Genomic DNA, 27065 nt, shown 5'->3' on the forward strand with positions numbered 1-27065 from the left:
TTCACGTGTTGATGTCATTCATCTATCTTACTCAGTGCGGTGTGGTCAGGCTCATCAGAATATTTTATCATAAATAAATACAATAGTGAGAAACTGATGTAGAATTCAGTGGGTCATGCTGAGCCTGTGCCACTTTGTTAGGTACACCTGTACGTGCAAATATGTCATGGCATTACCATGGCATTTGAGCGTGTAGACATGGCCTGTATGACCTGCAGAAGTTCAAACTGAGCAGAATGGGGAAGAAAGATGATTTAAGGGACTTGACCATTTGCATGGTTGCTGGTGCCGGACAGGCTAGTCTGGTTATTTCAGAACCTGCTGATCTACTGATATTTTCCCAAACAAGGTTTACAGAGAATAGTTTTGAATGGCTGTTATCTGGGTGAAAATGCTTTATCTACTTCAGAGGTCAGAGGAGAATGGCCATACTCCCTTTAGGACGTCAGGGCAGATGGCATGGATACCCAACTTTGTGAACACGATAACTCGAGAACGAAGTGATGGTACTTTCAGATTGGTACAATATGTGGGTCTACTAAAAATCTTGGACAAGTTTGAATATTAGTGACCTCAGCTTCAGTGATCTCTGCTGTGACATTCAGGTGATAGTGTCAGAATAAACAACATGAAAGCACGTATCCACGATGCCGTGGATCAGCACTTCAGGCTGCTGGTGGTGTAATGGTGTAAGGGATATTTTCTTGGCACACTTTAGGCCCATTAGGCCCAATGGAGCATTGTTTAAATGCCACAGTCTGATTATTGTCGCTGACCATGCCCATCCATTTATGACCACAAAGCCATCTTCTGATTCCTGCTTACAGCAGCATAGTGCATCATGTCATTGAACATGACAATGAGTTCACAGTTGCTCAAATGGCCTCCTCCACATTCACCAGATTTGAAGCCAATAGAGCACCTTTGGGATGTTGTGGACCAGGAGAGTTTCATCATGTGCAGCTGACAATTCTGCAAAAACTGTGTGATGCTGTCACATCAATATAGACCAAAATATCTGAGAAATGTTCAACATAGAAATTACAGAATTAAGGCAGTCCTGAACTCAAAAGGGGACCCAACCCAGTACCAAAGAAGTGTACCTAATAAAGTGGCCAGTTTGTGTGGATGATATTATTTGAACTGCATAAGAGGTTAAATGTTGGTTTGTGATGAACAATTTTTAAGTAAATTAATTATCCTGATAGTAGTTATACTCATGATGCACATGCAGAAGTGCCCTGTTCACAGTCATATACACTGTCTCATTCATGCATAAGCATTGTGGGGCCAGTGCAACCCTATGCTTCCTGCTTGGTTGTTAACCACTAAGACTTGTAACACAGTACTTTCTGGTGCAAATTACAGTGGGAGCTGTAATTTTTACACTTCACAAAACCACCAGGTGGACCGTATTGGACCATTCCACGGGCCAGTTCGGGCCTCCAGACCACATGTTTGACACCCTTGTTGCAGCAAATCATAATATTCTTTCTATTGTGGTTGCAGGAACCACTAGACTAAAGAGCTGAGACTTCCTGTTTAAAGGGCCAGATAAATTAAAAAACTAAAACATGTTTTATTTTAAAAAATCTTTAATATAATAACCAATAAAAATCTTACATTTATTTTTGTAATACTGTGTTTCGCCGTATATCAGTCTTGAAAATTAAAAATGCCCCCAAGTCCTTAATCACTAATGGCGCTATCAGTGTTAACATAAATAGAATATCATATCCGAAGTAACATAAATAGGATTACATGTTGAGATATTTTACAGCATTGATAGTTGTACAATTACAGTGGTTTCAAAGTTTAAAAAAAATATGGAAAATATATATAAATACACTTTTTCTAGTGATCAGTCAGTCTATAAAATTCTAAACTTGCATTAATAACACGATGTGCCACTGGTGGATGCCGAAAATGTGCCTCTCTATGCTTACATAGATATTCTTTTCAAGAAAAAAATCATAACTGATTTATGGTTAATCAATCCAATAATCAATAGCTGTCATTTACAATACTTAGAATCAGTTTCATGTTAGAACAAATGGGGTTTCCCTTCAAAAGCAAACAGCATTTTTAAATGGCCGCGTGTTATGAGGGTTAACATGAAAGGACATCAAACCAATAAAGTTTTAATGTGTTCAGCAGAGGGCGCATGGACACTAAAGTTTCACCTGATTGTTAAACAGCCTTGTAATAGCGATGTCCTTCTCTCTGCTGGCGCACAGTCACATAAGAGGCACTGTGTTCGGTCCCTTTACTGGTCTGGTGTGCCTTCATCGTAATCTCACACAGGGACTGAAGCTTCAGCCTCCTCGTTGCATTTAACAGCTCAGACCACCCTTCTGTTTAGTGTTTGTAGACAGGGGCATGCCGTTCTTGTCAACGCACCAACACTTTCCTCGCCGCCGCCCACCTCGAGATGACCAACACTGCCGAAAACACAACAGACATAGTAAAGAGTTAAATGCAAAGATGTCTGGTCTCTATAGAATCAATGTGAGATCAGCCCTTTTTCCTATAAATCATCTAATTTGGAGACTCACCTGCTTCTTTCTGAAGAAACCACGCTTGTCACAGTTGGGCATGTAGATATCATGGTTTGACGTAAATAAATGGGCATTAAGACCTTCGATGATTGTCGTTAGCAGCTGACGGCATGGAGCCTGAGAGAAGGAACAGAGTTAACCAGATATATGTAATGCCTACTTTAATTCACTGTCAGGAATGTGCTCTTTTTGTTTTGTTTTGTTTTTTAAACATAGATATACAGTACAGGATGAGCGTTTTTACCTCATCTGGATTCTCAGTAGGTGTACTTTCTAGTGTATGAAAGCAAATAAAAACAAACAAGAACATCAGTTTTTAAAATTTTAGCGTTTATGCCATTAAATTGAGGAAGATTTCACACATTTTGAGATCTTTTGCTTGGTAACACATGTTGATTTCTCTAGTCATACTCCAATTTCCATTATAACATGATAATAACCTGAAAAGCAGTGAGTTAAAAGCATTTAACTTTCGAGATAAATGTGATATTTAAGATTGTATCTCAGCCAACAACAGCAAAATAATAATAATAAGTATTCAATTACTCCTAAATCCATAATGTTTCTCTCTCACTGATTAAATCATAGCTTCTCCCAAAAAAGTAAGCTGAAACTTACCAGCAACATGGACCGGTTTAGTCGGGCTGGTGCTACTGGCATTACTGCAGACTCCTCTGCCTTCCAGCAGGGCACGCAGGGGCTTTGGCTCATCGTCTGGAGGTGCACAACGCAGACCGTGGGCGCAGCTCAGAGTGTAGACGCCACACGGCTCTCCAAGAGCCAAAGTTGTGGCATTTACCTCTACAGACGGCTGCCTCTGTGAGTGCTTTCCTCTGCAGGTAGGACATCCTCTGGACGGTGTGGTCAGTGGGCTTGAACAAGCCAGCTGCAGGAGGACCAGCACCAGGATGTTTAAACACAGCAACATCTTACACTAAAAGTTGTCTGCTAATAAATGGTTCCAGTGCAGCCTCGTAGCAGTAATAAACGGTTCCAAGATTCCCTTTTCTAACTCTGTTCCCAGTTTTGGATAATTTGCTCCAGCTGAGAGCAGCAAGTGATAATGCAGCTGACAGACGCCACTGACAGCAGCTTTTAAAGAGGAAAGGTATGGGAGGGATACGTGATGGAGAATGTTAGCTTTCCTCTCATTTCCACACAGCTGAGCACACCCCATTTGACTTGTCTCTGACACATACACGTGCTCACGCACGCTCATGCCATTTGTTGCCTGTCATGCCACTGGATAGCTATGTTTCCTACATTGACATAAATCACAAGTGATGCTGCGTTTGCTACACCATTGCTCTGCCTTTTCCCCACTTAGAGGATCATTTATCATCGTCATATTTTTACGGAGGTGCTGCTTTATTATGGCCAGTCAATCATGGTAGGGCTAAAAGATGAAAAAGACACTTTATTTTCTGCAGCATAAATTTAGTTTCATTACACCACGGTTTTCAATGGCATTCAAATCTCTAGCAGAATTTAATATTAAAATGATTTGAATATAAAAAAATAATAAAAAAATAAGTAAAAATAGTTAAAACAAGGAATAAATCTGGCTTTATAGCCTCAAAAAACACTCCAAATAATAGAAGTTTTTCTCTGTTAACAACAGTAAAAGCATTTTGGCACTCCAACACCTCCAACCTTTTTATTGATATTGTCACTACTTTTTTTTTTAAACGCTATCTGCTAAATCGACAGTGTGTTCTCAGAGTGTGTTTACCGATTCTCAGGGCTGAAGCTGACACTGATTGACACCGGAAGGTTGAAGGAGTGCCGCTGAAGGCAAGATGATTAAGACATCAATAGCCACAAGCTAAAAGTCCCGCCCTGTAAATTCCGCATTTGTGAATCACAAACACATGAAATTAAAGGACAGGATCAAAGTATTTTGCCATAAAATTGATACGTTTAATATCTCATGGTTGCTAGGACTTGTAGGTTTCTGCTTTCATTTTCCCCACCAGAAGCAAACTTACTCTTAAGTTCAGTGTTTATGTCAATTTTTTTCCATGCCGGTTTATACAATTGTAAACCAGCTCGCAAACTGACGTTCAACTTCATAAGAAGCTGTGAGGGGGATGCAGTGTTTTGCTTGAAATTTCAAAATCAAGAAAATAATCCAAAAAAGAGATAAATAAGGTACTTTCAGCTGCTCCCTTATTTCCCAAAGGGTTGCCAAAGCGGATGGATCCACATGTTTGATTTGGCACGGATTTTATGCCAGAGGAACTTCCTAATACAACCCTCCTATTTATCCAGCCTTGGGACTACTAGGAGCTTTTGAACCCCTGAGGTTCGAATGGATTGGGAATCTTGGTGAATGTGTTGACTATTACACCACAGAGCCACTAATCCACTAGATTAAAATATTAAAATATCTGTTACAAAGTGAAAATGAAATATGTATAACTAAATTCATAAACACGTGGAATAAAAATAAATTCAATTTAAAACTAAGAATTACCAGGGTCCCGGACCCTCTTAGGTACACTCCCAATAGGGCTTAAAAAGCTGGGATTCTCCACCAATTGCTCTTAGATCTGAAGAAGCTTCTCAGATGAGAAGTTTCAAGAAACTAAAAGAGGTCCAGATGCTTTTCTTTCCAAGCTCCTTAGACAATAATATATATGGTATTTTGATATATATATATATATATATATATATATATATATATATATATATATATATATATATATATATATATATATATATATATATATATATATATCACGGGCAGGGCGTACGTGTTGATGGCCCGGATCTTGTTCTTACCTGCCCGTGATCAGGTACCCTGCCGGGGTAATAGGCTGGCCAAAGGAGGAGATAGAAGCCACTGACATAAAGACAAGAAAGCTCCTTACCATGCATGGAGGGTTTCACCCCAAGTCCAGCACCCTGAGGCTGTACGCTAAGCGGAAGGAAGGGGGCCGGGGACTGGTGAGTGTCAGCACCACAGTCCAGGATGAGACAACGAAGATGGCCCCAACTGACCGAGTGCTCAGTGAATACCTCAGGCAGCAGAAACCCAAGAAAGAGGAGGAAGACGAGGAACCATCATGGAAGGACAGGCCCCTGCACGGTATGTACCACCGGCAGATAGAGGAGGTGGCTGATATCCAGAAATCCTACCAGTGGCTGGACAAAGCTGGACTGAAAGACAGCACAGAGGCACTAATCATGGCAGCACAAGAACAAGCTCTGAGTACAAGATCCATAGAGGCTGGGGTCTATCACACCAGGCAAGACCCCAGGTGCAGGCTGTGTAAAGATGCCCCAGAGACAATCCAGCACATAACAGCAGGGTGCAAGATGCTAGCAGGCAAGGCATACATGGAACGCCATAACCAAGTGGCCGGCATAGTGTACAGGAACATCTGTGCCGAGTATAACCTGGAAGTCCCGAGGTCAAAGTGGGAGATGCCCCCAAGGGTGGTGGAGAATGACCGAGCTAAGATCCTGTGGGACTTCCAGATACAGACGGACAAAATGGTGGTGGCTAACCAACCGGACATAGTGGTGGTAGACAAACAGAAGAAGATGGCCGTAGTGATCGATGTAGCGGTTCCGAATGACCGCAATATCAGGAAGAAGGAACACGAGAAGCTGGAGAAATACCAAGGGCTCAGAGAAGAGCTCGAGAGGATGTGGAGGGTGAAGGTAATGGTGGTCCCCGTGGTAATCGGAGCACTAGGTGCGGTGACTCCCAAGCTAGGCGAGTGGCTCCAGCAGATCCCGGGAATAACATCGGAGATCTCTGTCCAGAAGAGCGCAGTCCTGGGAACAGCTAAGATACTGCGCAGGACCCTCAAGCTCCCAGGCCTCTGGTAGAGGACCCGAGCTTGAAGGATAAACCGCCCGCAGGGGCGTGCTGGGTGTTTATATATATATATATATCAAGGACCACTTGTATCTGCAGGGGAATGTTCAGCAGGGTACCCAGCCTACATCCCAACATCGTTTTGTATGCTCTAAAACCAATACTTCAGAGTCCGTTCCTAGGAGCAAAATAATTACCTACCTGGTCAAATAAAGCAAAACCAACCATTTATAAAGTAAAACATATATTTTATTTTATTTTTAAAGTATTGTTGAGTCGGTCACGCTACTTCTTTTCTTATCATATGCAAAGAGAGTTGGATGTAGACGTAAAAAACGCAAACTGTAAAATCAAAAGGGGGAAAATAAAAAAAACTACAAACGGCATCGCTGTCTCACGGCACTGCGCAGGTTAAATATTTCTCTCCGTATTCATCCTCACGTTTGATTGGTCGAGGAGGCGGAACTTCCGACAGCGCTGGCTTTGCATAAAGTGGCATAGTTCACCTCCTTAAAATTGGAAGAAAAGCCGAAGAACGACGCGTTACAAGTTATAAAACAGTAAGGAATCATTATAAGACAGGAGGACTTTGAATAGTGTGGGTATAAACTCTATTGTATCCATGTTTACGTCATATAATCAGCCACAAAGCGACATAATGTTGTGGCGCTGAAGCAGCTAGCCGGCCAACAGAGTCCTGTCTGTAGTTTGGGAAATGCAGTGTCGTGTTTGGGGAAGGCTCGTAAATTAGTAAATCGTAGTGGTTAAAAGGCAGGAAACAAAGTGATAGTACGACCTTACGGCTTTCATATTTATTTTCTTTGGCAAAACAAAAAAACGCACGCATATATATTATATGCATGATAGTGACTCGTATTTTACAAAGGTTTCAGTAGTGTATGGCAGCATTTTTAGACTTTTTCAACTCTGCGCATGTCTGTATAATGACCCACCTCTGACTCAGTGAAAAGAAAATATCCACATCACCGTTCACGACAAATATACCTCTATAGTAAAGGGTGAATTTGAATTTCAAAAAAGAAAAATATAACTTTGTGTGTAATGTCACGTGAGTCGGCACGGCTTTGATTATAGACTTGATATTATTACTTTCTTATAATATTCTTATAATATTAGAAAGTAGTATCACCGAGGTAGACCTGAGACATCAGCCGATTGGGTAACTAACAGGTGAAGTGCAAATCTATTTGTCATTTATAATACAAAACTTTCTGTTTCAACTCCTGCTTTTTAAGCTTTTCAGTTTCAGTTTTTTGTCTTGTTTGATAGTAATCTGAATATTATAAGAATAAAGTATAGTTTAGGAAAAAATATGTGTACTCGCATCCTTTTACTAGTAAGTGATTTGCCTTTATATTATCAGCACGTAATAAAGAAAAGTGAGCAAGAGACAAAGTGAATCTGGGAGTCATGTATTCATGGGAATCTTGAGATGAGACAGTCTATTCTTGAGTCAGCCCCAGTTCGGTTAGCGTGTAGGTCGCCCACGGGAAAAACCTGTCCGTCACGGGCCAACACAATGGGGGGGCTCACGTTCGTGCCTGTTGGCAGGGTGAAGTCCCTGTCCAGGCCTTTGCTTGTCTTTGGAAAGTAGGATTAAATGTGAACGGAAAAACAGAGTCTCCTCACAGGAAGGGTTTGGCCTGAGGATCAAACCCAAGTCCTTCGTATTGTTTGATTGCACAATATTGTGGTCAGAAATCATTACTGTTTTATTAAGGAGGTCCTGTGCTGCCCCTGAATTTCCCAAACTTATACTTTTGGTGACTGCATTTATATTTATTTTTTCCTCATAAACTCATGTCAGTTATATAGTAACTAAACCTCTGTGCCTTGTAAACGATAGAGTCAGCATAACAACACTTCTTGTTCATAATTTGGTGGAGTGGTCCACTTTTACAGTAACTTTTGGTGTTTTAAAACCAAGTATTTTATCTCAGATGTGCTCTTTGTGTTCTAGATTGTGATGGTTTTCAGACATGGACGACATAAACCTTCATTATCGCTTTCTAAACTGGAGGAGGCGAATACGAGAAATTCGTGAGGTGCGAGCTGTGCGTTACCGGGAGAGACTCAAAAGGATGTTGAGAGATGGTGACGTACTCAGGTAAAAGCAATGCCACTTTGGGAGATGGAAGAGAACCTTTCTACTGATTTGGCATCCGATTTCACTTAAGTGCTGATTATTACGGATCTCTTTGTAGGTATCATGGGAATTCAGATGAAGTTGGCTGCTTTGTGGCAGCCAGGCCACTGTCGAAAAGAAACCGCTATTTTGAAGTAAGTGCACCAACTTATGCGTTTACTTAAAACACCATTGTGATCATTTTTGTAACCTCGCTGATGTTTGTGTTTTCACTTGTCTTGCCTATTCTGCAACACAATGTACGTGTCCATAACCATGATATCTTGGATTGATTGCCACATTAAAGAACTGAAATTGGGACCAGCTATATGGTTTTAATGGCCACAGTTGGGAACCATTCTTGGGTGTATTCACATCAGGCATCATTTCATGGATTTCCCCTCTCGTCTGCTGTCATACACTCACACTACACCTAAAGAAACGGGTGTGTGTACGCTTCAATTTGTCTCAGAAACTTGCTCTCTCTCTCTCTAATTGACTTTTGAAAGTGGTCACACACTGTCCTCTCACCTTACCTGTACATCTGTTAATTAGAAATTAACAAGCTCTTTGTAATAAAACTATTATTCCCATGCTCATACACTAATTCCCTGCCAACTGAACTGTACCTGTGCCCAGTTTTTCTCACACTCACACTGGCCAAACACACTGATCTTAGGGGGGTTAAACATGCTCAGGCACAGTGTGGATTGCCTGCTGTGAGTTCACTCTTACTGCTGTGAGTTCACTTGATGATGTAATGTTGGAAAGTCCAACAAGTTTTCTGCCACCCTCTTCATTTCTGAGCTGGACTGTTTTCACTGTTTGTTTGTTTTTAAATCGAAGACTTCTGTAGACTTTCTCTAGTGTAGGCTTCTCTCAGTTATGACCTCTGTGAATGGAGGTTTTCACATTTCACAAAACCCAATTGGGTATTGAACAAAAAATGTTTTAAATGTATTTTTACTGCGCTGTCATTGTAGTTCAGCGTTAATAAAAAAGCCGTGGGCCTGTTTCCACATGACAGTGCAATTTTAGAAGACTTGAATATATTATGTGTTCATTCCGTAGTATGCAGTTTAATTGATGTGGAAGTTACGTTCAAGTAATGAAAGTGATTGTGCACAGAAGAACTTCTTTTGTGTGGTGTTAAGGAACAGAAATGGTGGTCCCATCTGAGCCTGAAAGTAACTGAATCTAATCATCAGGCACTTGTAAAATATTCAGCAGTATATTTAAAACTCTCAGTATTCATACAGAGTCTGTCTGTGTTCAGGCCACTCAATCAATATGAATGCACAAAAATACATTGACAACAGTACAAATTAATAATAATTTCTGTTTAATTTTTAATTGTTTCGATTTGGTTGTTGCTACAGTAATTTATTCTTATTTTTTCAAATATGTAAAAAAAAAAAGTAAAAAATATTCTCCTCTCCTCTTCCATGCTTTGCACCTGTTGTTGGACTGTTAGCGCCAGAGGGAGTTTACAGCCAGCAAGGCTTTCTCTCACTCACTATATAGTAACATGCAGTGTTTCTGGGAATGCAAGAAGTTATCAGCACATTTTATAAACTGCTCATTTATACACTGAGCCTACAACTGCACAATTGTGTAATTGTACACATTAAACAAAGAGTAGCTAGAAGAAATAAAACCTTGTAATTGTCATAGGATTTTATTAAGTATTACTTACATACAGTATGAGGTTGCCTGTGATTGTAATCTGATAGCTTTATTGTAAATAGTGTAGTCATGTGGCTAGGTGCTTTACCAGGTATCGACTCTCTCAAGTGTTAATGCTACAAGATGACACTAAAAGCTCAAAGCACAATGATGCAGAGTTTCAACAATGAGTCGTTTTTTAATATATATATATGAAAAGATTATGAGTTCACGAGTGACGCATGAACTGTTAAACAGAATAGACAGACTCCTAAAGGTGAGAAAAAATTGATTATCAATTGTGTGTTATTATGAGTGTAAAGGTGAGGCTGTGTTTTACCCATCGGTTAGCGTTAGATTCCTACCATCACCTATTGTCTGGGTAGTGACTGAAAGAATGAGGTTATGGATATTAGCAGCGGGAATGAGTTCCCTTTAAGGGTGGCTGGACTGTATAGAGTTTCTATAGCTTCTATGAGGAGCTTGGTCGTTGGTCACCATGAGTGGCTTGGAGTAGGATGTCTCTTAGGTGAGGTGTTTCGAGCACAACCTACTGGAAGGAGCCCACAGTGCAGTCTGAGGACTCGCTGACGAGATTATATCTCTTTGCCTGCTTGGGAACACCTATGGGTGTCCCCACCCGGATGAGCTGGAAGACATGGCTGGGGAAAGGGAAATCTGGGCTTCTCTGTTTATAATGCTGTCCCCACAACCCAAACCCAGAAAATCAGCAGAAGATAGATAGACGATTGGATGGATGATTCATTTTGGTGGTTGTCAAAGGATCAAACATCCACAGTCACTGTGTGGCTGAAAAATACAAACATTAATTTCTTGTACATTTAATTTTGAAACTGTGTAATAGGAAGTTCAGTCTTGGCACTCCCTCTTTATTTTGTGTGACACAAGAAGACTTGGCAGGTCCCTTTCGTTTTTGGAGTCATGATGAGAGATGAATCATGAAACTTCATGGAAAAATGATGCCTTTGAGAAACGAAGATGTTTCAGCTTGCAGTGGTGATTTGTGGAATCACTTGGCAGGTTTTTCCTTTGTTTTGTTTTTTTACATTCTGTGCTGTTGAAGCCAAATTCTCAAAGTCATACCTGTATGTTTTTGAAACAACACTGTACATATTTCCAGTAGCTGTAATTTTCAGCCACAGCTCATTCAGTTTACCAGGTTTCACTTGAGGATTCATTTTTTCTTTTGAACCTATGTTTTTGAATCAAGGGAGGACCTTGAAAGATCCCATGGTTCAAAATATTTGTTCTTGAAGCTTCAGTACATGATAGCAATCACATTTAATCATAATTCATGCTACAAAGAAGAAAACGCACTTTATCTAAAGGTAGCTAGTGTCATTTCATTTAATTAAAAAACTGATTTTTTTAATTATTGTGAGTATTCTAGAAAAATATTTGCAAAATCAAACTTCACATTTCTAGCAAATGATTGTCAATTTTGCCAGCTAACTACGTAGGCTAGTATTTGCCATCTTCAGCATGCAGTTTTTTAAGGATATGTTTGTTTACTCGAAGGCTACAAAATGCCTCTTTCTTCGTAGGGCTGCCAGATTTTACTGTCAGCATCAATAGATTCTGATTCTGATCGTTTACTTGAAAACTTCTTTAATCAGCACCAGCAAAAGTACCCAGTTGGGTCTCCATTATACTTGTTTTGTAATTTAAAAAAAGAAAAACAGATACTCAGTGTTTAAGTTTCGGTGGTAACTTTTGAGCTGTTGAGTCTGATGATTCAGTCACTTAATCCCTGACAAATCAGTTCATAGTTCAAATAGTCACAGCTCATTTCAAGTCATGCACCCTGTATTTATTTTACATTTTCTGGTAATCTACATACTGTACAACATAAAAATCCCAGGACAGTGAATGTATCAGAATCTGCCATGTTCAAACTTGCCAACACACACACATCCTGCTTGCTCTGACGTAGAGTGAAAAAGTAACCAGCCCTCAAGACTGATACTTTCATGTGCTTCACCCTAGTGACTCACTCCCATACAGGGAGTTACCTTGGAGGAGGAAGAAGAATACAATTTGCACAAATGGGCTTTTCAACTAATTAATGATTAAGTGGATGCTAATTGTTGGCCTGATTGCAGATTTTAGGGTTCATCCACATGTTTTCCAGTAGAACAAAAAAAGAAATAAATATTGCTTCTTACTCTCAGGAGATGAGTGCTGAGGTCATCGGAAAAACTTAAAAAGTTTCCTTTTCTCTTTGCCCTGGATTTGCCAGCAGTGCTTCAGTTGCATTGTGTCCTTTAAGAGTTCCCCGGGGATGATGACATATGGTCACCATTTAGTTATCATAACAGTGGTGCAGCCCAGCTCGTTACTTAAGAGTATTCACTTTGAACCATCGTGTGGGGTTGTACAAAGATCTGGGATCAAGTTGGTTTGGAAACGTTATGAAGTGAAAAGACGAAGAGTGCAAGTCCAAAAGAAAACATGTAACAGCATGTAAAAAATCTGCAGTAGAGGCAAACAAACCTGCAGGACCCTAGCAGTTGGTTTTTCAGATCAGTTTCTGTGCTGTGATAAAATACTTAAAAACTCTTAACTAGTAGGTAAAACCACGTTGAATAAAATGTATTAATAACAACAGGATATACATGATCAGATATCCATCAGCATTTGTTTTAGTGCTGTTCTTTACTTTATGACTCAATAAGGACTCATAAACAAAAGATGTTTATGTTGGCGCAAAAGTACTAACGTTCCATTAGAACCAGGTTCATATTGGTTCTAAATACAATATTTTACATGTATTATATTATACAAATATTAACATGCTAAACATGCTAGTCATTAACATCTCTTTTAGTCATCAGCATTATAATACATTATGCAAGAATTAGCTTAAATCCTGGTTATTTCTGAACATGTGTCTTTTTCTTAGTGATTAAATTGGCCTTGTCCTCCAACTGCCACCATAAGACAAGATATGCATATGCATCCTTTAACCTCCCTGCTTGGTCTCATACTGCAGCTCTTCTAAACACTGTCTCACTTTTTTTTATAAAAGCATCTTTACATTTCAAAGTATAATAACTTTGTTTCTATATCACATTTGAAAATGGAATTGAAAATTCAAAAGGCAAAAAAAGACAAAACTAAAAAATATAAGTCACATTTAAGATAAAGTTTAAAGATAAGAACATAGGACACAAAAATGCAAAGCTCAACAAGTTAATATGAAATATAGTACAAGATGAGTAATGATAATAATTCTCAGTTAAAAAAAGACAAGATCATTGTGTTGCAGGAAGCAGTTTAACAAAAGTCACTGATTCTGTTGCAGGTTGTTTCAAAGCTTTTGGATTTAGGAGCAGCTAGAAGGACCACACACTTTCTTCTTATTGCCATTAAAAAGTGATTTTAATAGATGGTAAAATTGCTTTTGGTCTTTTCAGGTGACTATAATCGAAACAGGAGTGAGGGGAATGATTGCTGTCGGTTTGGTGCCTCAGTTTTACAAACTGGATCATCAACCAGGCTGGCTACCAAATTCTGTGGCTTTCCATGCTGATGATGGCAAGTATGTGACAATTATTTTCTTTACAGTTACATTCATGATATGGATATGCTCCACATTAAAGCACTTTTAGCAGTGTGTGCTCATGTGTCAGTCATGATTGAGGAACCAGAAACATAGCACTTTCGTTTGAATACTTTTGGGAACAGCCTGAAGGAGCAGAATAAAATGCTTTCAGCAACTGGACGAAGAATAGTCGATCTGTACATCAGGATTTATTGAGCAGGTGTGGTTATGTACTTTGTGAAGGTTTCCTGTATGTTCCCTTCAAAAGAATGAAGTGCAAAGTGATGAAAACTTACCAAGGGCACACTGACCTGGAACTGAAAGCCATCAGCTGTACACAAGCATGTTTTAGTTTTTTTGGATCATTAGTTTTCAGTTTTATATCGTGTGTTTTTGTTTGAGCTTTGACAGTAAATGATTGGAAAGAGAAAGAGAGCGAGACATAGATTATGACAGCGGTCCCCAACCTTTTTTGCGCCACGGACCGGTTTATGCTCGACAATATTTTCACGGACCGGCCTTTAAGGTGTCGCGGATAAATACAACAAAATAAAACTATTACCGGTACCGAAAAAAATAAAATTTATTCATAACACACGTGAAAAGACCCAGGAAAACAGAGTAAACGATAAAAACGATAACAAAATAATGCTGAAAACCGATAAAAACCCTGAAAACTATACATTTCACACCTGAGCCTCAACGCTCACGGCCTGGTACCAAACGACTCACGGACCGGTACCGGTCCGAGGCCCGGGGGTTGGGGACCGCTGGATTATGACACAACTTCTTACTTTTACAGTTGCACATAATGCAGTACCTTAGATCCTTAGATCAATGACTTAAGGCGTTTTCATCTGATTTTTTTTATTTTTTTGTAAAGATAGAAACAGTGACTGTAGCGAGGTAAATGGCCTCTCCTTTTTGTCTCTCTGCAGGCTGTATAATGGCAACACTGTAGGACAGCAGTTTGGTCCAAAATGCTGCAGAGGTGACAGAATCGGTTGTGGAATATCACTAGATGGTGAAGATGGACAGTTAACAGTGTTTTTCACCAAGAATGGTCACGAAGTAAGTAGTGCACCCCATAAGTGCCTTTGTATCACTTTACACAGATTTCATATATTCTCGCTGCTAATCTCTTAAAAACTGTCTGATTGTGTGCTCAGGTTGGCAATGTGGAGATCCCAGCATCTCCCGATGGTCTCTACCCTGCAGTGGGGATGCACTCTTTAGGTGAAGAAGTGCTGCTGGACCTGAATGCTGAATGGGGAATGGAGGAGGATGATGGACAGATGATAGTTGACAGTCACGAAGAGGACTGGGCTCGTCTCCATGATGTCAAGGTCACTGGCACGGTAAGTCCTTTGGAACAGGTTGGCCTTGAGGATGTGATGCTAAATTGCCTAACATGAGCCACTTCACTGAGCAACAAAGCAGCGTAGATAATGAAAAATATCAGGTGGTGTGGAATAGAAAATGAACGGAGCTTCATATGTCTCTTGAGGATAGCAGCTTGGAGCTATATTGGCAGCTAATGGCATAATACACTAAAATAGTGTATAATAGACTGTCAGAGCTGTATTGTAAGTAATGTAGGAAAAAGAAAATGTAGATCAAACATACAGTGTTGTCTGGTTCTGCTGAACTGGATGTGGTAATCTTTTCAAACTGTCCATCATGTTATTGCTAAATCAGGAAGAATCATGACTCTAACCCTAACTAACCCTTGCGAGATCCAGCATGTTCAGACACCATCTGAGTCTTCTTAAAGTGATTTAAAGTAAGAGAATCAATTAAAAAATATAACATAATGTTATGTGGTGTAAGCCTTTATCTAAGTATTAATTAATTATCATGAATAGAGGCAAACAGGATAATATATAATTTTATAGCAGTACAGTAACTGTTTGTAACTATTACGATGGCTCAGTGGTTACCAAATAGTCACCTGGGCTTGTGCTGGTTTTCTCTAGGATCTCTGGTTTCTTCTGTCATCATAAAACAAGTTAATGCTCTTAACCCAGGACACTTTCACAAAACAGATTCTAAATCAAAAGACTTTCACTTTGTGGTTAAATACTGGCTCTAAACCTTTAAGAAGCTGTAGCAACTGGTGACAAATACTATACGTTTATGCCCATGTGGCTGGGTACAGCTAAACTATACTGTGCTATAAACCATTTATTCAGTGCATGTATATTCCTTTAAAAGAGGGCTTTGAATTAAAGAGTTAACATAAGAAATGTGCTCACATGTATAATATCATTGATGGAATTAGTGCATCATCACCCACATTACAACCAAAACGTTGATGTTGTGACAGAAATTGTGACTGCAATACTCAAGATTGTAAAGACAAGAAGTACTAAAGTGAAACAAAGCAATAGAAAAATAAGCAACATTTTCTCCAAGCTGTTCAATGACAACTCTGGCTTTCTACATTTGCCACCCCCCCCCCCCCCCCCCCCCCCCCTTGACTGCTTGGCTGCAATGTTTTTGTTTGACTCAGCAGTTGATACACACAAAAACTGCACTCTTAGAGTAACCTCCATGCCACCCGCACATTTGTTTATCCATTATTTCTAAAAACATGGCCCTCTCCTGTGTAAGTGCAGGGCCTGCAAGCTGCAGCATGAACAGCCAGCCTGACCTTCAGGAACACAAGTTAAGGATAGCACTAGGATGCCAAAAGCACAACGAGTTTTAAAGTTCTTTTTTAATTTATTTAACCAGACAGGTCTTTAAGAAAAAAAATGTTATGGTCCTTTGGCAAAAGGCTAAGCCTCTTGAGGATTTCACACACAGCATTGCAAGGATTCATCGTTTTGATTATGCATCCTAGCTCTATAGCAATACTTTTTAGCTTTATAGAGTCTGACTATAATATATGTTTGTGAACTTCTCTTACACAATCAATAGTTGAGCAATCAGAATCAGCACACAGGCACAGCTTAGGTCCCTAAATATTCTTATCTATATCAGATGTTATCAAAGAGCCTAGCAACCATCTGTCAGTGTGATAAAGTGACCCATTTGTAGCATTTATGTACTTACAACACCTTCTAAAAGCATCATATCATTTTTATTTAGTGACAGTAATTTCTCATTTTAGCCACAAAAATCAAAATATGAACAATATCTTGCGATGTCTTCATGTTGCTTAGCAAATACCTAAATGGGTTAACATGCTATGTGAATCTCCATATACAGATGGGCAGTTATCAAGCTTCCCTAGTGCTGCAGTTACATTATGTTTAAGCACATGGCATTATCTCAGAATCGAGTAACTAAAGTCCTGCCAGATTTCCAACGTAACTTCTGTTCTGCTAATCTCAAAAACACAGTGAGGTCCATATGTTTTTTAAACAAAGGCACAATGTTGGTGCAGACATTTAGATTTGATTCAACAAAAGTTGAATGGCTGTGTGTGGGCACGCAGACAGACATCCGCTGTGGCACATGTCTGTCTGCTGCTGGGTCTTGCTTTTGCTTTACTGCAGTAGGTATGGAGTTGTTGGTATTATGTGTCACGTTAGTATCATTCTGTTACTCACTTTATTTTGTTGCTACTGACAACAGCAACAGTGGATCATTGCCAGTGGTATCAGTAAGAACGCCGCAGGACTTTTAAGATTGTATTCAATCAGAACTAATTCCTCAGATGTTTGGGTTTCTTTATCTACTTGAATCTCATTTTCGTTTTTCACAACAATATTATATCATCAAGTTCAATATTGTCATGAGCTGAAATCGGCACAGGTATTTATAGGTTACTGAATGATTAACTAGCAGCTGTAATCCAGATGATAGCTGTGAGGGGAAAAAAAAGAAGAACAAAAAAAATTCAACTTCTCCAGAACTTAATCAGGGGTAAATACTGATTTAACAAATAATAAATTAGATAAGATTTAAGAATGCAAAATGGCATCATAATAAAAATTTAATCCCACTTGTTCGTTGTGACAAAAAAAAAAAGGAGTTCACTGGGTAACTGTTTTATTTTTAATGAGATTTTAGGCAGAGCACTTCTGGCTTTTTTAACTAATGAAGGTATCTTCAGATGGTCATATTATGTGCACATGTCCTCATCTGCTCTGATGACATTTTAATGGGTCCTGTGGAGAGAGAATGAAATTAGTAGGGCTGAGTTTCTTGGCTGCATGTACGAAACAGGGCAGCCCCTGTTTCGTACCCAGACAGTTAAATGCAGAGATGACAAATTAATTTCTGTCATAGAAAGAAAGATACGCACAGCGTTGCAGCCTGGGTTTTACCAGCGACAACCGAAGCGTTAAGTTTTCAGCTCGTCCATCAGCCAGCTCTGAATACCCTTTGGGAATTTCATGAAGTTTGGTATAGATGTTCACTTGGCCTCAGTAATTCTAACAAAATTTCCAAGATAAAATAAGTGGTAGTGTTTCATATCCAAAAGGTCAAAGGTCTTAGATATGGATATGAACTTTAGCTTGACTGGTTTGTGTAACACTGGTTTCTTCTTGCATTAATGTTAGATGGAAACATGCTCTCTCTTTAGCGAATGTTTATAGCAACCTGAAACAGAAGCTGTAATCAAGCTGGTGCAGAATCAGACATGCTTGCACTAGCAGTCAAATATAATGTAGTGGTTATAATCATTCGGATAAACTTTCTTTCTCCAGTTTTGTCTTTTAAGCTGTCAGAGTTACACATGCAATTTGACTGACCACCCACTTGACTAAAGCAACGCTGTTTAAATTCAACTATTGGAGAAATTATTTTGGAACGTCTCAGTAATCTCTGTAGGCTTCCAAAGCTTTTGCAATAAATTCTGAAAGTAGTGATTCATGTAAAGGTAGGTCCATGTTTTTGGACAGTAACACGTTTTTGTTATGTAATTTTGGTCTTTGTAACAAACAACTGTTATAAACAAAACAACCAAGATGTTGTGAAGTGCAGATTTTCAGATTTAATTCAAGGGGTTTAGCAAAAATGTGGCATTAACCATACCATTTTCTACATGGTCCCTCATTTACAGAGGCACAAAAGTAATTGGACTGATAAACCGTTTTATGGCCGGGTGAAGTCTGTTCACTCAATATTCAAAATATATAACGCAGATGAATTTGCATTTTGTATCTGTTCTCTGAAATTCTCAATACAAGGTCCAGGGACATGGCAGCACAAGTGAGGGAGACCATTGTTGGGTTGAAAATCCAAAATAGATGGCAGAGAAATGGGAAAAAAAACTTCAGGAGAGGCCAAAATCAACAGTACATTCTTAAAAAGAAGGAATGACCAGCTCAGCAACACCAGAAAGCCTGAAAGGCCACCAAAGATAACTAAAGTACATGATGACAGAATTATATCCATGTTTAAGAAAAACAACAACAACATCTAGCCAAGTGAAGAACACTTTCGAGGACGTAAGTCTACAGTCAGGAGACACTTGAATGTAAATAGAGAGGGTTTATTGATGATCTGACTGCTGATAGAAGTAAAAGGATCAATTCTGAAGGATACGGATAATGACCATACTGCAGAAGTAACCCAAAAGTTTCATAAGGCAAAGAAATGTATTAACTTAATGCAGAGACAACAAGCAGCAACTGGAGGCGGCTGCAGTTCAGGCCTGGCAGAGCATTTCAAGAAAGGAAACGGCATTTGGTCCATGGCTTCTAGACTTCTGGCAGTCCAAGACTGCAAAGAGGTTTCATCCTCGAAAAAAAAATCCTTGTATTCATAATTGTGTTGCTTTGATATGCTAAATTAATATTTATCATCTTAAAGTGAGGGACTGTGTATTAAAATGGCTGTTTCCCAAACAGCCATTCAACTTTTGTTGAATCAAATCTAAATGTCTGCACCAACATTGTGCCTTTGTTTAAAAAACATATGGACCTCACTGTGTTTTTGAGATTAGCAGAACAGAAGTTACGTTGGAAATCTGGCAGGACTTTAGTTACTCGATTCTGAGATAATGCCATGTGCTTAAACATAATGTAACTGCAGCACTAGGGAAGCTTGATAATGTAACTCGCCTCTAGTCAGCTGTAGCACCAAATCCTGAATGTGGTGAATTGACAGAAATTGTGTTTAGGTGCTTGGGGATTTATGTATAAGAGTGAAATACAACTTCATGTTTATTTTATCCTTTAAAATTACCTATAGACACATTTTTCATATTTAAAGGTATAAAGTACCTTGCTACCTAATCAGATTCATCTTGATACTGTTTTCAAAGTAATGTCTGCATGTAATATTATATGACTTCTCCTACTAGCTGTGCATGTTTAACATGTCTGATGGGTCATGTCTGCAGCTGCTGGAGTACGTAGGGAAAGGGAAGAGCATCGTGGATGTGGGCTTGGCTCAAGCCCGTCGGCCTCTGAACACACGCTTCCACTACTATGAGCTGGAGATCACAGATGCTGGAGAGAAGTGTTATATTGCACTGGGGCTGGCACGCAGGGTAAGAGGCTCCTCATTACAGTCATCACGATAATGATCACATGTCACTGACATTGATACAAGGGTTAATTTACTATACACACACCGTGGTTATCTGTCAGTAAAGAAAACTTCTCTTTGCCCCTCTAACACCTCGTCATCGCTCTCCCTCATTTGCCCCACTGCTCTCACTGTTTCCAGTCTAAGTGATGGATGACCGAAAGAGGAAAAGCTAACAACAGAATAAATATTGTCTCATTTTACCGCTACATCTGGTTTTCCATAGAAGGTTGTTCCATATGCATGCTAACATGTTTACTGACTGCCCTCCTGAATAGGAAAGTTAGTCCTACTTCTTCTATATTTCCAAATAGTCAATCATTGTAGATTAGCAAAAAATGATTGCACAAGTTCCTCTGGCTTATCTATCTATCTATCTATCTATCTATCTATCTATCCATCCATCCATCCATCCATCCATCCATCCATCCATCCATCCATCCATCCATCCATCCATCCATCCATCCATCCAGGATCATTTATGTGGAGTAAATCCTACATAAGTGGAAAATGATGTCCTGTGTTTTGAAACTAAATTAGATCTGTTAAATATTTACACATCAGAGATAAAACAAACTGCCTCTGGCCTCATGTGAACTCTGTGCACATCCTGTTTAATACAAATAAAACACTGTAATAATTGCTCAGGCTGCAGCGATTGCATCATTTGAATGAGCGATATGAAATGAAGTTTGGCTCAGATGTCGTTGTTCTCCGCCAGCTCGCTCATGCTCGCTGTTCTTAGTTATTGGACGCTAATTGATTGAGCGTCACTCTTCATAATCGCACCACTGCTTTGCCAGCTGGGATAGTGCTCTCAGCTTGGGAGGTAATGGATTGCTGTTGCAGACACCCTTGACATTAAGCTCCCCCTCACTCCTCTGCTGTTAGTTACTGTGTGTGGGCACGCCGTGCCCTCGGGTCAGACGTCGTGGAGAATAGAGCTCTGTCATTGTGCTGATTGTTTTCCAGGAATTGTTTTTCTCAGTGTGTCTGCGGTTTTAGTGGAGCATTATAAATCCATCAAACGGTCATTCCTGAGGTTAAGTTCCATCCCCCGTCATCTCCTGCGAGATGCATCAGTCTGCTGATGGGAAGTATTACCTCTTGCTGCAAAAATCAAAACAAGGGTCTCTCTTTCTCTCTCTCTCTCTCTCTCTCTCTCTCTCTATCTCAAGGTAACAAATGCTTAAGTTACTAGTTGCTCAATCATTGCTTATGTTGGATAAAGGAACACTTGTTTATAGTGCATTCCTTTTGGTGTCACTGTCTGCTATTTACTTGCTTGTGGTATTGTTCCAGTCTTCTTCACTGCAACGTGCGATTTCTCTACCTGTGACTGTGCACACAATCACTCCAGTGCTCTGTGTACGTGGCTTTGTGCGGATACTTTAACCACCTAAATTTAGGCTAAACATAGACCTATAAAATCAGCGTCAGGCAGGTTTTATTTCAGGTAAAAGAATCCCTCGCAGCTTTGAATAATTGTAAACAGTACAAGAGTTCTGCTGGGCATCTCTGAACAGCACCTTTAGGACGTCTATTATGTCTAAAAAAGTCATGATAAGCATCCCATCTTAGAGAAATAAATGTATATAATAAAACAATCAGCCTAGCAGTAATTTATTCCATCATCAGCCACAGCTAATTTCTTTTTTGATTTTCAGGACTATCCAAAAAACAGACATCCGGGTTGGAGCAGAGGGTCCATAGCTTATCATGCAGGTGAGAGTGCTCAGTCTGATCCTGATGGTGGATGATTAGGTGTCACTGTCTGAACTCCAATCAAGCCCATGTTTGAGTCCCATTGTCACAATGTTTTTTGTAGTGGACACAATCATTGTGTTGCCATCAGTGACACAGAAAATGGCACCAAACAAATGTTTCCAGCGATCTTAAAAAGGGCTGAATGGTTATTATTCCTGATCATTGCTTTAAGTTGTATTAACGTAATGTTTCTGATTGATTCCTGAGTAGCTCTATTTTACTCCCAGCACTTGGAAAAAGATGTAAACTTCAGAGTGATATTGTTTCAGTGTAAATGGTGCATGGTCTCCCTTATGTCTATGTCTGTTTCCTCTGGTTGCTCTGATTTCCTCCCACAGTCTAAATCATGCAGATCAGGTCAAATGGAAACTCTAAATTGCTTGCTGGAGTGGCCGTGTGTTTGTCCAGAATCACTTCTTTGGAAAATGAACGATGGATATTTCTTTACACTGTTCACTGTTACATGTTGGCAGATGAGAGATGTTGTTTTATATCTTGATATCGGCATTTGTTTCTTTATTATGTAATACTCCTGTTAATGTGGAATAAAGTTGTAATCAGATCCCTTGTTGTTCTTCATAGATGATGGGAAGTTGTTCCACGGCAGTGGGGTCGGGGACCCGTTTGGGCCGCGTTGCCTTGAAGGGGACATCATGGGCTGCGGCATCATGTTTCCGCGTGACTTCAGCATTGATGGCGGAGGTGAACGTGTTTATATTGTTCGCACGTTTTTCAAAGTGCCTTCACACGTGCAGCCTCTGACTTGCTTTCTTACTGGGTACTTTCAGATGAGATCGACGACTGGGACTTCGATGGGGTTGCTAAGCCCTTTGAGGTTCACAATGATTTGTATGCAAACAATGAAGATGAGGATGAGGATGAGGGAGAAGGTTTAGAGGGGAGGAAGGTCATGGTGAGATCCTTTCACAGTGTGAAAATTCGAATCATTTCTTTACGTTTTGATAGGAAAATGGGAAACAGGTGCAGCAGTTTATTAAAACAATAAAGCCATAAATGAATTTACAGTATATAAGGAAAAAACAGAATTTATACAGTTTTGATGAGTTTGAAAGTCAGTATTTGGTATGATCCCCTTTTACTGCACTCTTTCTTATCACAGTGTGATAAGATGGCAGTGTGTTTGGGATCATTATCATGCTGAAAAATGATCTGGATTCATCACTCCTTCAGACCTGTTGCCACCGATTTTCAGTCCAGTTCTTGTGTAATTTGGCATACCCCAGCCTTTTCCCTTCCTTAAGAATGGCTTCTTGACAGCGACCCTTCCACTGAGACTGTTTCTGTTGAGGTTTCAGTGAACAGTAGATGGATCAGTTGAAGGGTCAGATGCATCTCTCAGGTCCTGTGTCAGGTCTTTACTGGATTTTTTCCTCCTATTTCTTAAGGATTTGACTTTCATACACTGGTCATCTGCTGTAGATATTTTTTAGACCTGCTATTTCCTTTTTAATCCTCTACAATCTGCTCATTTTTTTAAGTAAACACTACACACAGTGCATATGCCACGTTTTCAGCTAATGGCACTTTGGGAACACCACTGTAGGTACAAAAATGCAAATATACAATTTTATGTCTGTTAGACTGTGTTATCTTTGGCATTTTTATGTAGATTCAACTAAAATGGGAGCAAAAGTTGTGTTTTTGTGAGAGTTTTCTTGTGCAAAAGGATACCATTTGAAACTATTTATTTTCTAAGCTATCTGTTATGTGTAGGCACAACCCTGGTTCATCCCTTGAGTTAGGGTCACTTTTTTATTGCTTGAACTTGTCTGAAAATGGTGAGGTGCGAGGACTAGAGTGAATAAGAGCAGAAAAAGAAAAACTTTGAAAGACTCTGGAAAGCCTGGAGAGCACTTTAAGAAACTGCAGTAAAGTCTGGCTCATATGGAAGCAAAATATAAAAAAATAAGGGGTGGCTCAAAACTTTTGCACAGTACTGTATATGCCATCTTCCCAGCAGATAGTCTTAATATATTTTCTTTGTTGTTCAGGTGTTCTTCACCCGGAATGGAAAAGTGGTGGGCCGGAGGGAAGTGGCCTTACCTGTAGGAGGCTTCTATCCTACCATTGGCATGATGAGCACTGGGGAGAAGGTCAGAGTGGACCTGCACCCCCTCAGTGGATGAGCAGGGTGGAGGAAATGAGAGCTAAATGGTGAGATTAGAGCAAGGACAAGGGAATGAGCTTGTGTGCATTTTGGAGATCCGATGGTAAAAATCAACAAATTCCAGAATGTTCCCGGAAAAGTCATTCCAGTGTAGAAGCTGAGTGTGGCTCCCTCGTGCTGGAAGAATAAGTTAATATGCTGGCAAAAACTTTTATAAGAATTATGAGTTAATATTAAATATGTGCCTAAAAAATAGCTTTTTTAAAAATTGTATATCTTAAAAAATTGTTAAAATAATCTGAGATTTTTTAAGAATATGGAGTAATGCTGTAGCAATAATACATAAACATCTTAAAGTTAAAAAAGGGCATAAAATGTCAAAAAGAGGCTCAACAGAATAATGAATGTGAAAGTCCAGAAAGAGCATGAGCTAACAAATGAACCCTATTACTTATCAGCAATAATGCATGTCAGCAAATGGCACTCTCACAGCCTGCAGCCATCCTGAGTTTATCCTCACAGCTCTGCTGCTTCTTCCTACTTACAGTGAATTACTGACACTCAGTGGTGAGAGTCGTAGTTTAGAAAGAAAATCCTCAGAAAGTCTTCCAAAGAAACAGCTGTGCACTAAATGAACAGTGAGTTTACAGGAAAAACTAGCTGCTCCATTCCTTGTAGGTATGTGTGCTTGTTCTGACATGGAGGCATTACAGCCTATTTTGTGGAAACGGTTCAAGCCACATGCTTTGACAGTTATGAGATAATTAAATTTAATAGCAATTTGTTGAAATTACATCAAAACTGTTTAATGGCCTTTAATTGCTGTGTTTTTGAAAGCTGTTTAAATAAGCAGAAATTTTCTGTAACTCTCTGTGCTGTTTACCTTTTTTGAAAATCTGCTATGATTAAAATCAAAACCATGTGAGAGGAAGAAGCTCAAATAGATTTGGGTGACAGTATGAGGTTCATAGTCCTGTTTATTCACTTCCCTTGAATGCTTGAGTGCTTGGTGTCAAAGTGTAACTACATACATGGTCTTTACTTTTTTCCATCAACCAACCAAGAAAATCACAGATGTTTATATCAATGAAAAGAAATGCCAAACTCATTGGAGACTTCTGATGTTTTCAGGGGGGGGGAAAAATTATGTAATCCTCATATTGAGTGTGTTTTCTATGGATCATCATTAAGTGTTTTAGAAATGCATATCAAATGTCTCCAAAGGAAAACTCTGAAGAGCAATTCTCAGTTATCAAACTCTGTCAGGGCAAGAATTAAAGCCTTATATTTGCATAAAGTGAATTTCTCACTAGTTGGACTGTTGGCCTATAGATCTGAATGTGTAAAAAGAAGCCATACTGTAATACTACTTGCTGCTCTCAGGTATATTTGAAAATCAAATTTGAAAATGATATGTTGTCTTTTTTTTCTGCAGTGATGTTATCTTGGGCTGTACTTTGAATTCAGCCAAACGTTTTCATGTTCACCCTTTTTTTTCTTGCGTCACATTATTTTCCACTATAATCTATTACAAAAGTCTTTTGTTAAGAAATCTCTACATTTCCTCTGCCGATAGTTAAGTTGTAGCAGAAGACGGTGCATTTGTGTTACAGGTTGTGAGATGTTCATAAAAATATGGCAGTGGGTCTTCATTTGCTGATAACGCCACCATTTAAAGTTTTTAATTTTATGTCCAGTTCTGTAAATTAGGTCTTTTTATCAGCTGCAGTTGCACCGTCAATCAGTGAAGTCAAAACACCTTACAGTAGAATATTGATCACATTTAGATATCAAACAAGTGCCTCCATGCGGGTGTTGGAATTGATTCATGTAGATGTTTTTAGGCAGAAACTTCTTATGGATCTTGTGCATCCCAGATGTTTTTGTTTCTTTTTGGTCAGCAAATATTTAATTATGCTCCATTGCTGCTACTTGTGTGCTGACATAACGTTTAGCATACTGTCACATCAGCCTGTACTGTAAACCATTTTGGTGACCATGTCTAGCAGGAGCTGTTGCAACAGACCTATCCTGCCCTCACATCCCTTCTTATATATGTTCTTCTTTCATATCAAATTCACTTTTTTGTATTTTCTTGTCGTCTCTTAAAGCAATCAGATAAATATGCCAAAAATGTTAATAAAATATTTAAAGTCATCACACTACTGACTACATTCTTCTCTTTCCTCTTCCCTTCAGGTTTAATTTTAATGAGCATTCTGGCTGCTAACTTTAAATCTTAAGACTAACTTCACTTTTTTAATGCCAGCAAAAAAAAGTTGTTTCTTCATGTAGATGAAATGTTTGTCTGGTTTAAATTTTTTTATTCAGCATTTTTTTTTTTTTTTAATGGAGATCATATTAATAGGTTTTTCAGATAAGCACAACATTTACGGGATGATTAAGGTAAATATCTTTCTAAGCACACTGGTTAGATAACAGCAAAGCTGTAAGATGACAGTAAACATTGGATGTTATTCATTCAGTATAAAGGGATAAAGTTCATATTTATCACAAATTAGAGCTTTCTTTGCCTCACTGTGAATCACAGATTGTCAGTTCTCAAATGGAAATCAATGACCTTGCCAGCATCAATAGCACTCATTTCGAGATAAATTAAGAACGATGATGTATTCTGACTGGTCTGCAACAGAATAAAATTAAAGACCATGACACAACGGTCAGGTCGGCAACCTGCGGCTCCGGAGCGCATGCCGCTCTTTAATCCTTTTAGTGCGGCTCCGCGTGGTTTGGGAAAATAAATTATTTTTTTAATTAGCTGAAGTGTATTTTATTTATGTTAGTTCTTTTTTAACTTGTAGTTCTAAATTGGAAGATTACTGTGATATTGAAATATAAATATAAAATTATATTCTATTAGTTTTTGATCGCTCAAAATAAGCGTCACACTTGCGGAA

The 27065-nt window shown here is 39.1% G+C and overlaps 2 protein-coding genes across 6 annotated transcripts; one reads left to right on the forward strand and one right to left on the reverse strand.

Annotated features, from left to right (window-relative positions):
- Positions 1-1624: 1624 nt before the first annotated feature.
- LOC308403401 (insulin-like growth factor-binding protein 6) lies at positions 1625-5871 on the reverse strand. Of its 2 annotated transcripts, XM_080892777.1 has the most exons (5): positions 5432-5871; positions 3177-3444; positions 2803-2831; positions 2556-2675; positions 1625-2441 (listed from the first exon to the last, which is right to left on the reverse strand). In XM_080892777.1, the coding sequence occupies exons 1-5, from the start codon at positions 5432-5434 to the stop codon at positions 2334-2336; spliced, it is 528 nt and encodes a 175-aa protein (XP_080748903.1). In that variant the 5' UTR covers positions 5435-5871; the 3' UTR covers positions 1625-2333. The 2 variants fall into 2 exon arrangements, with proteins under 2 accessions (XP_080748903.1, XP_080748902.1); XM_080892776.1 differs by lacking the exon at positions 5432-5871 and having other exon boundaries at positions 3177-5191.
- A 192-nt stretch (positions 5872-6063) lies between these two features.
- Positions 6064-26309, forward strand: LOC308403399 (SPRY domain-containing protein 3-like). Of its 4 annotated transcripts, none has more exons than XM_080892771.1 (11): positions 6064-6227; positions 8369-8515; positions 8613-8688; positions 13636-13760; positions 14702-14834; positions 14933-15121; positions 20065-20214; positions 21920-21977; positions 22602-22721; positions 22808-22932; positions 24032-26309. In XM_080892771.1, exons 2-11 carry the CDS (start codon positions 8388-8390, stop codon positions 24164-24166), a joined length of 1239 nt encoding a protein of 412 aa, XP_080748897.1. In that variant the 5' UTR covers positions 6064-6227; positions 8369-8387; the 3' UTR covers positions 24167-26309. The 4 variants fall into 4 exon arrangements, with proteins under 4 accessions (XP_080748897.1, XP_080748898.1, XP_080748896.1 ...); XM_080892770.1 differs by lacking the exon at positions 6064-6227 and adding an exon at positions 6283-6985; XM_080892769.1 differs by lacking the exon at positions 6064-6227 and adding an exon at positions 6286-6947.
- The last annotated feature ends 756 nt before the right edge of the window (positions 26310-27065 follow it).

This window comes from Rhamphochromis sp. 'chilingali', assembly GCF_963969265.1.
Source record: "Rhamphochromis sp. 'chilingali' genome assembly, chromosome: 9".
NCBI lineage: Eukaryota > Metazoa > Chordata > Actinopteri > Cichliformes > Cichlidae > Rhamphochromis > Rhamphochromis sp. 'chilingali'.

Bases quoted from the DNA above. Each gene is read 5' to 3' on its own strand.
- LOC308403401 (XM_080892776.1), bottom strand. From the start codon at position 3,486: ATGTTGCTGTGTTTAAACATCCTGGTGCTGGTCCTCCTGCAGCTGGCT. The intron at 2,832-3,176 runs GTAAGTTTCAGC...TTCATACACTAG, and splicing joins TAAACCGGTCCATGTTGCTG to AAAGTACACCTACTGAGAAT. The intron at 2,676-2,802 runs GTAAAAACGCTC...TCCTTCTCTCAG, and splicing joins CTACTGAGAATCCAGATGAG to GCTCCATGCCGTCAGCTGCT.
- LOC308403399 (XM_080892771.1), top strand. From the start codon at position 8,388: ATGGACGACATAAACCTTCATTATCGCTTTCTAAACTGGAGGAGGCGA. The intron at 13,761-14,701 runs GTATGTGACAAT...GTCTCTCTGCAG, and splicing joins TTCCATGCTGATGATGGCAA to GCTGTATAATGGCAACACTG. The intron at 21,978-22,601 runs GTGAGAGTGCTC...TGTTCTTCATAG, and splicing joins GTCCATAGCTTATCATGCAG to ATGATGGGAAGTTGTTCCAC.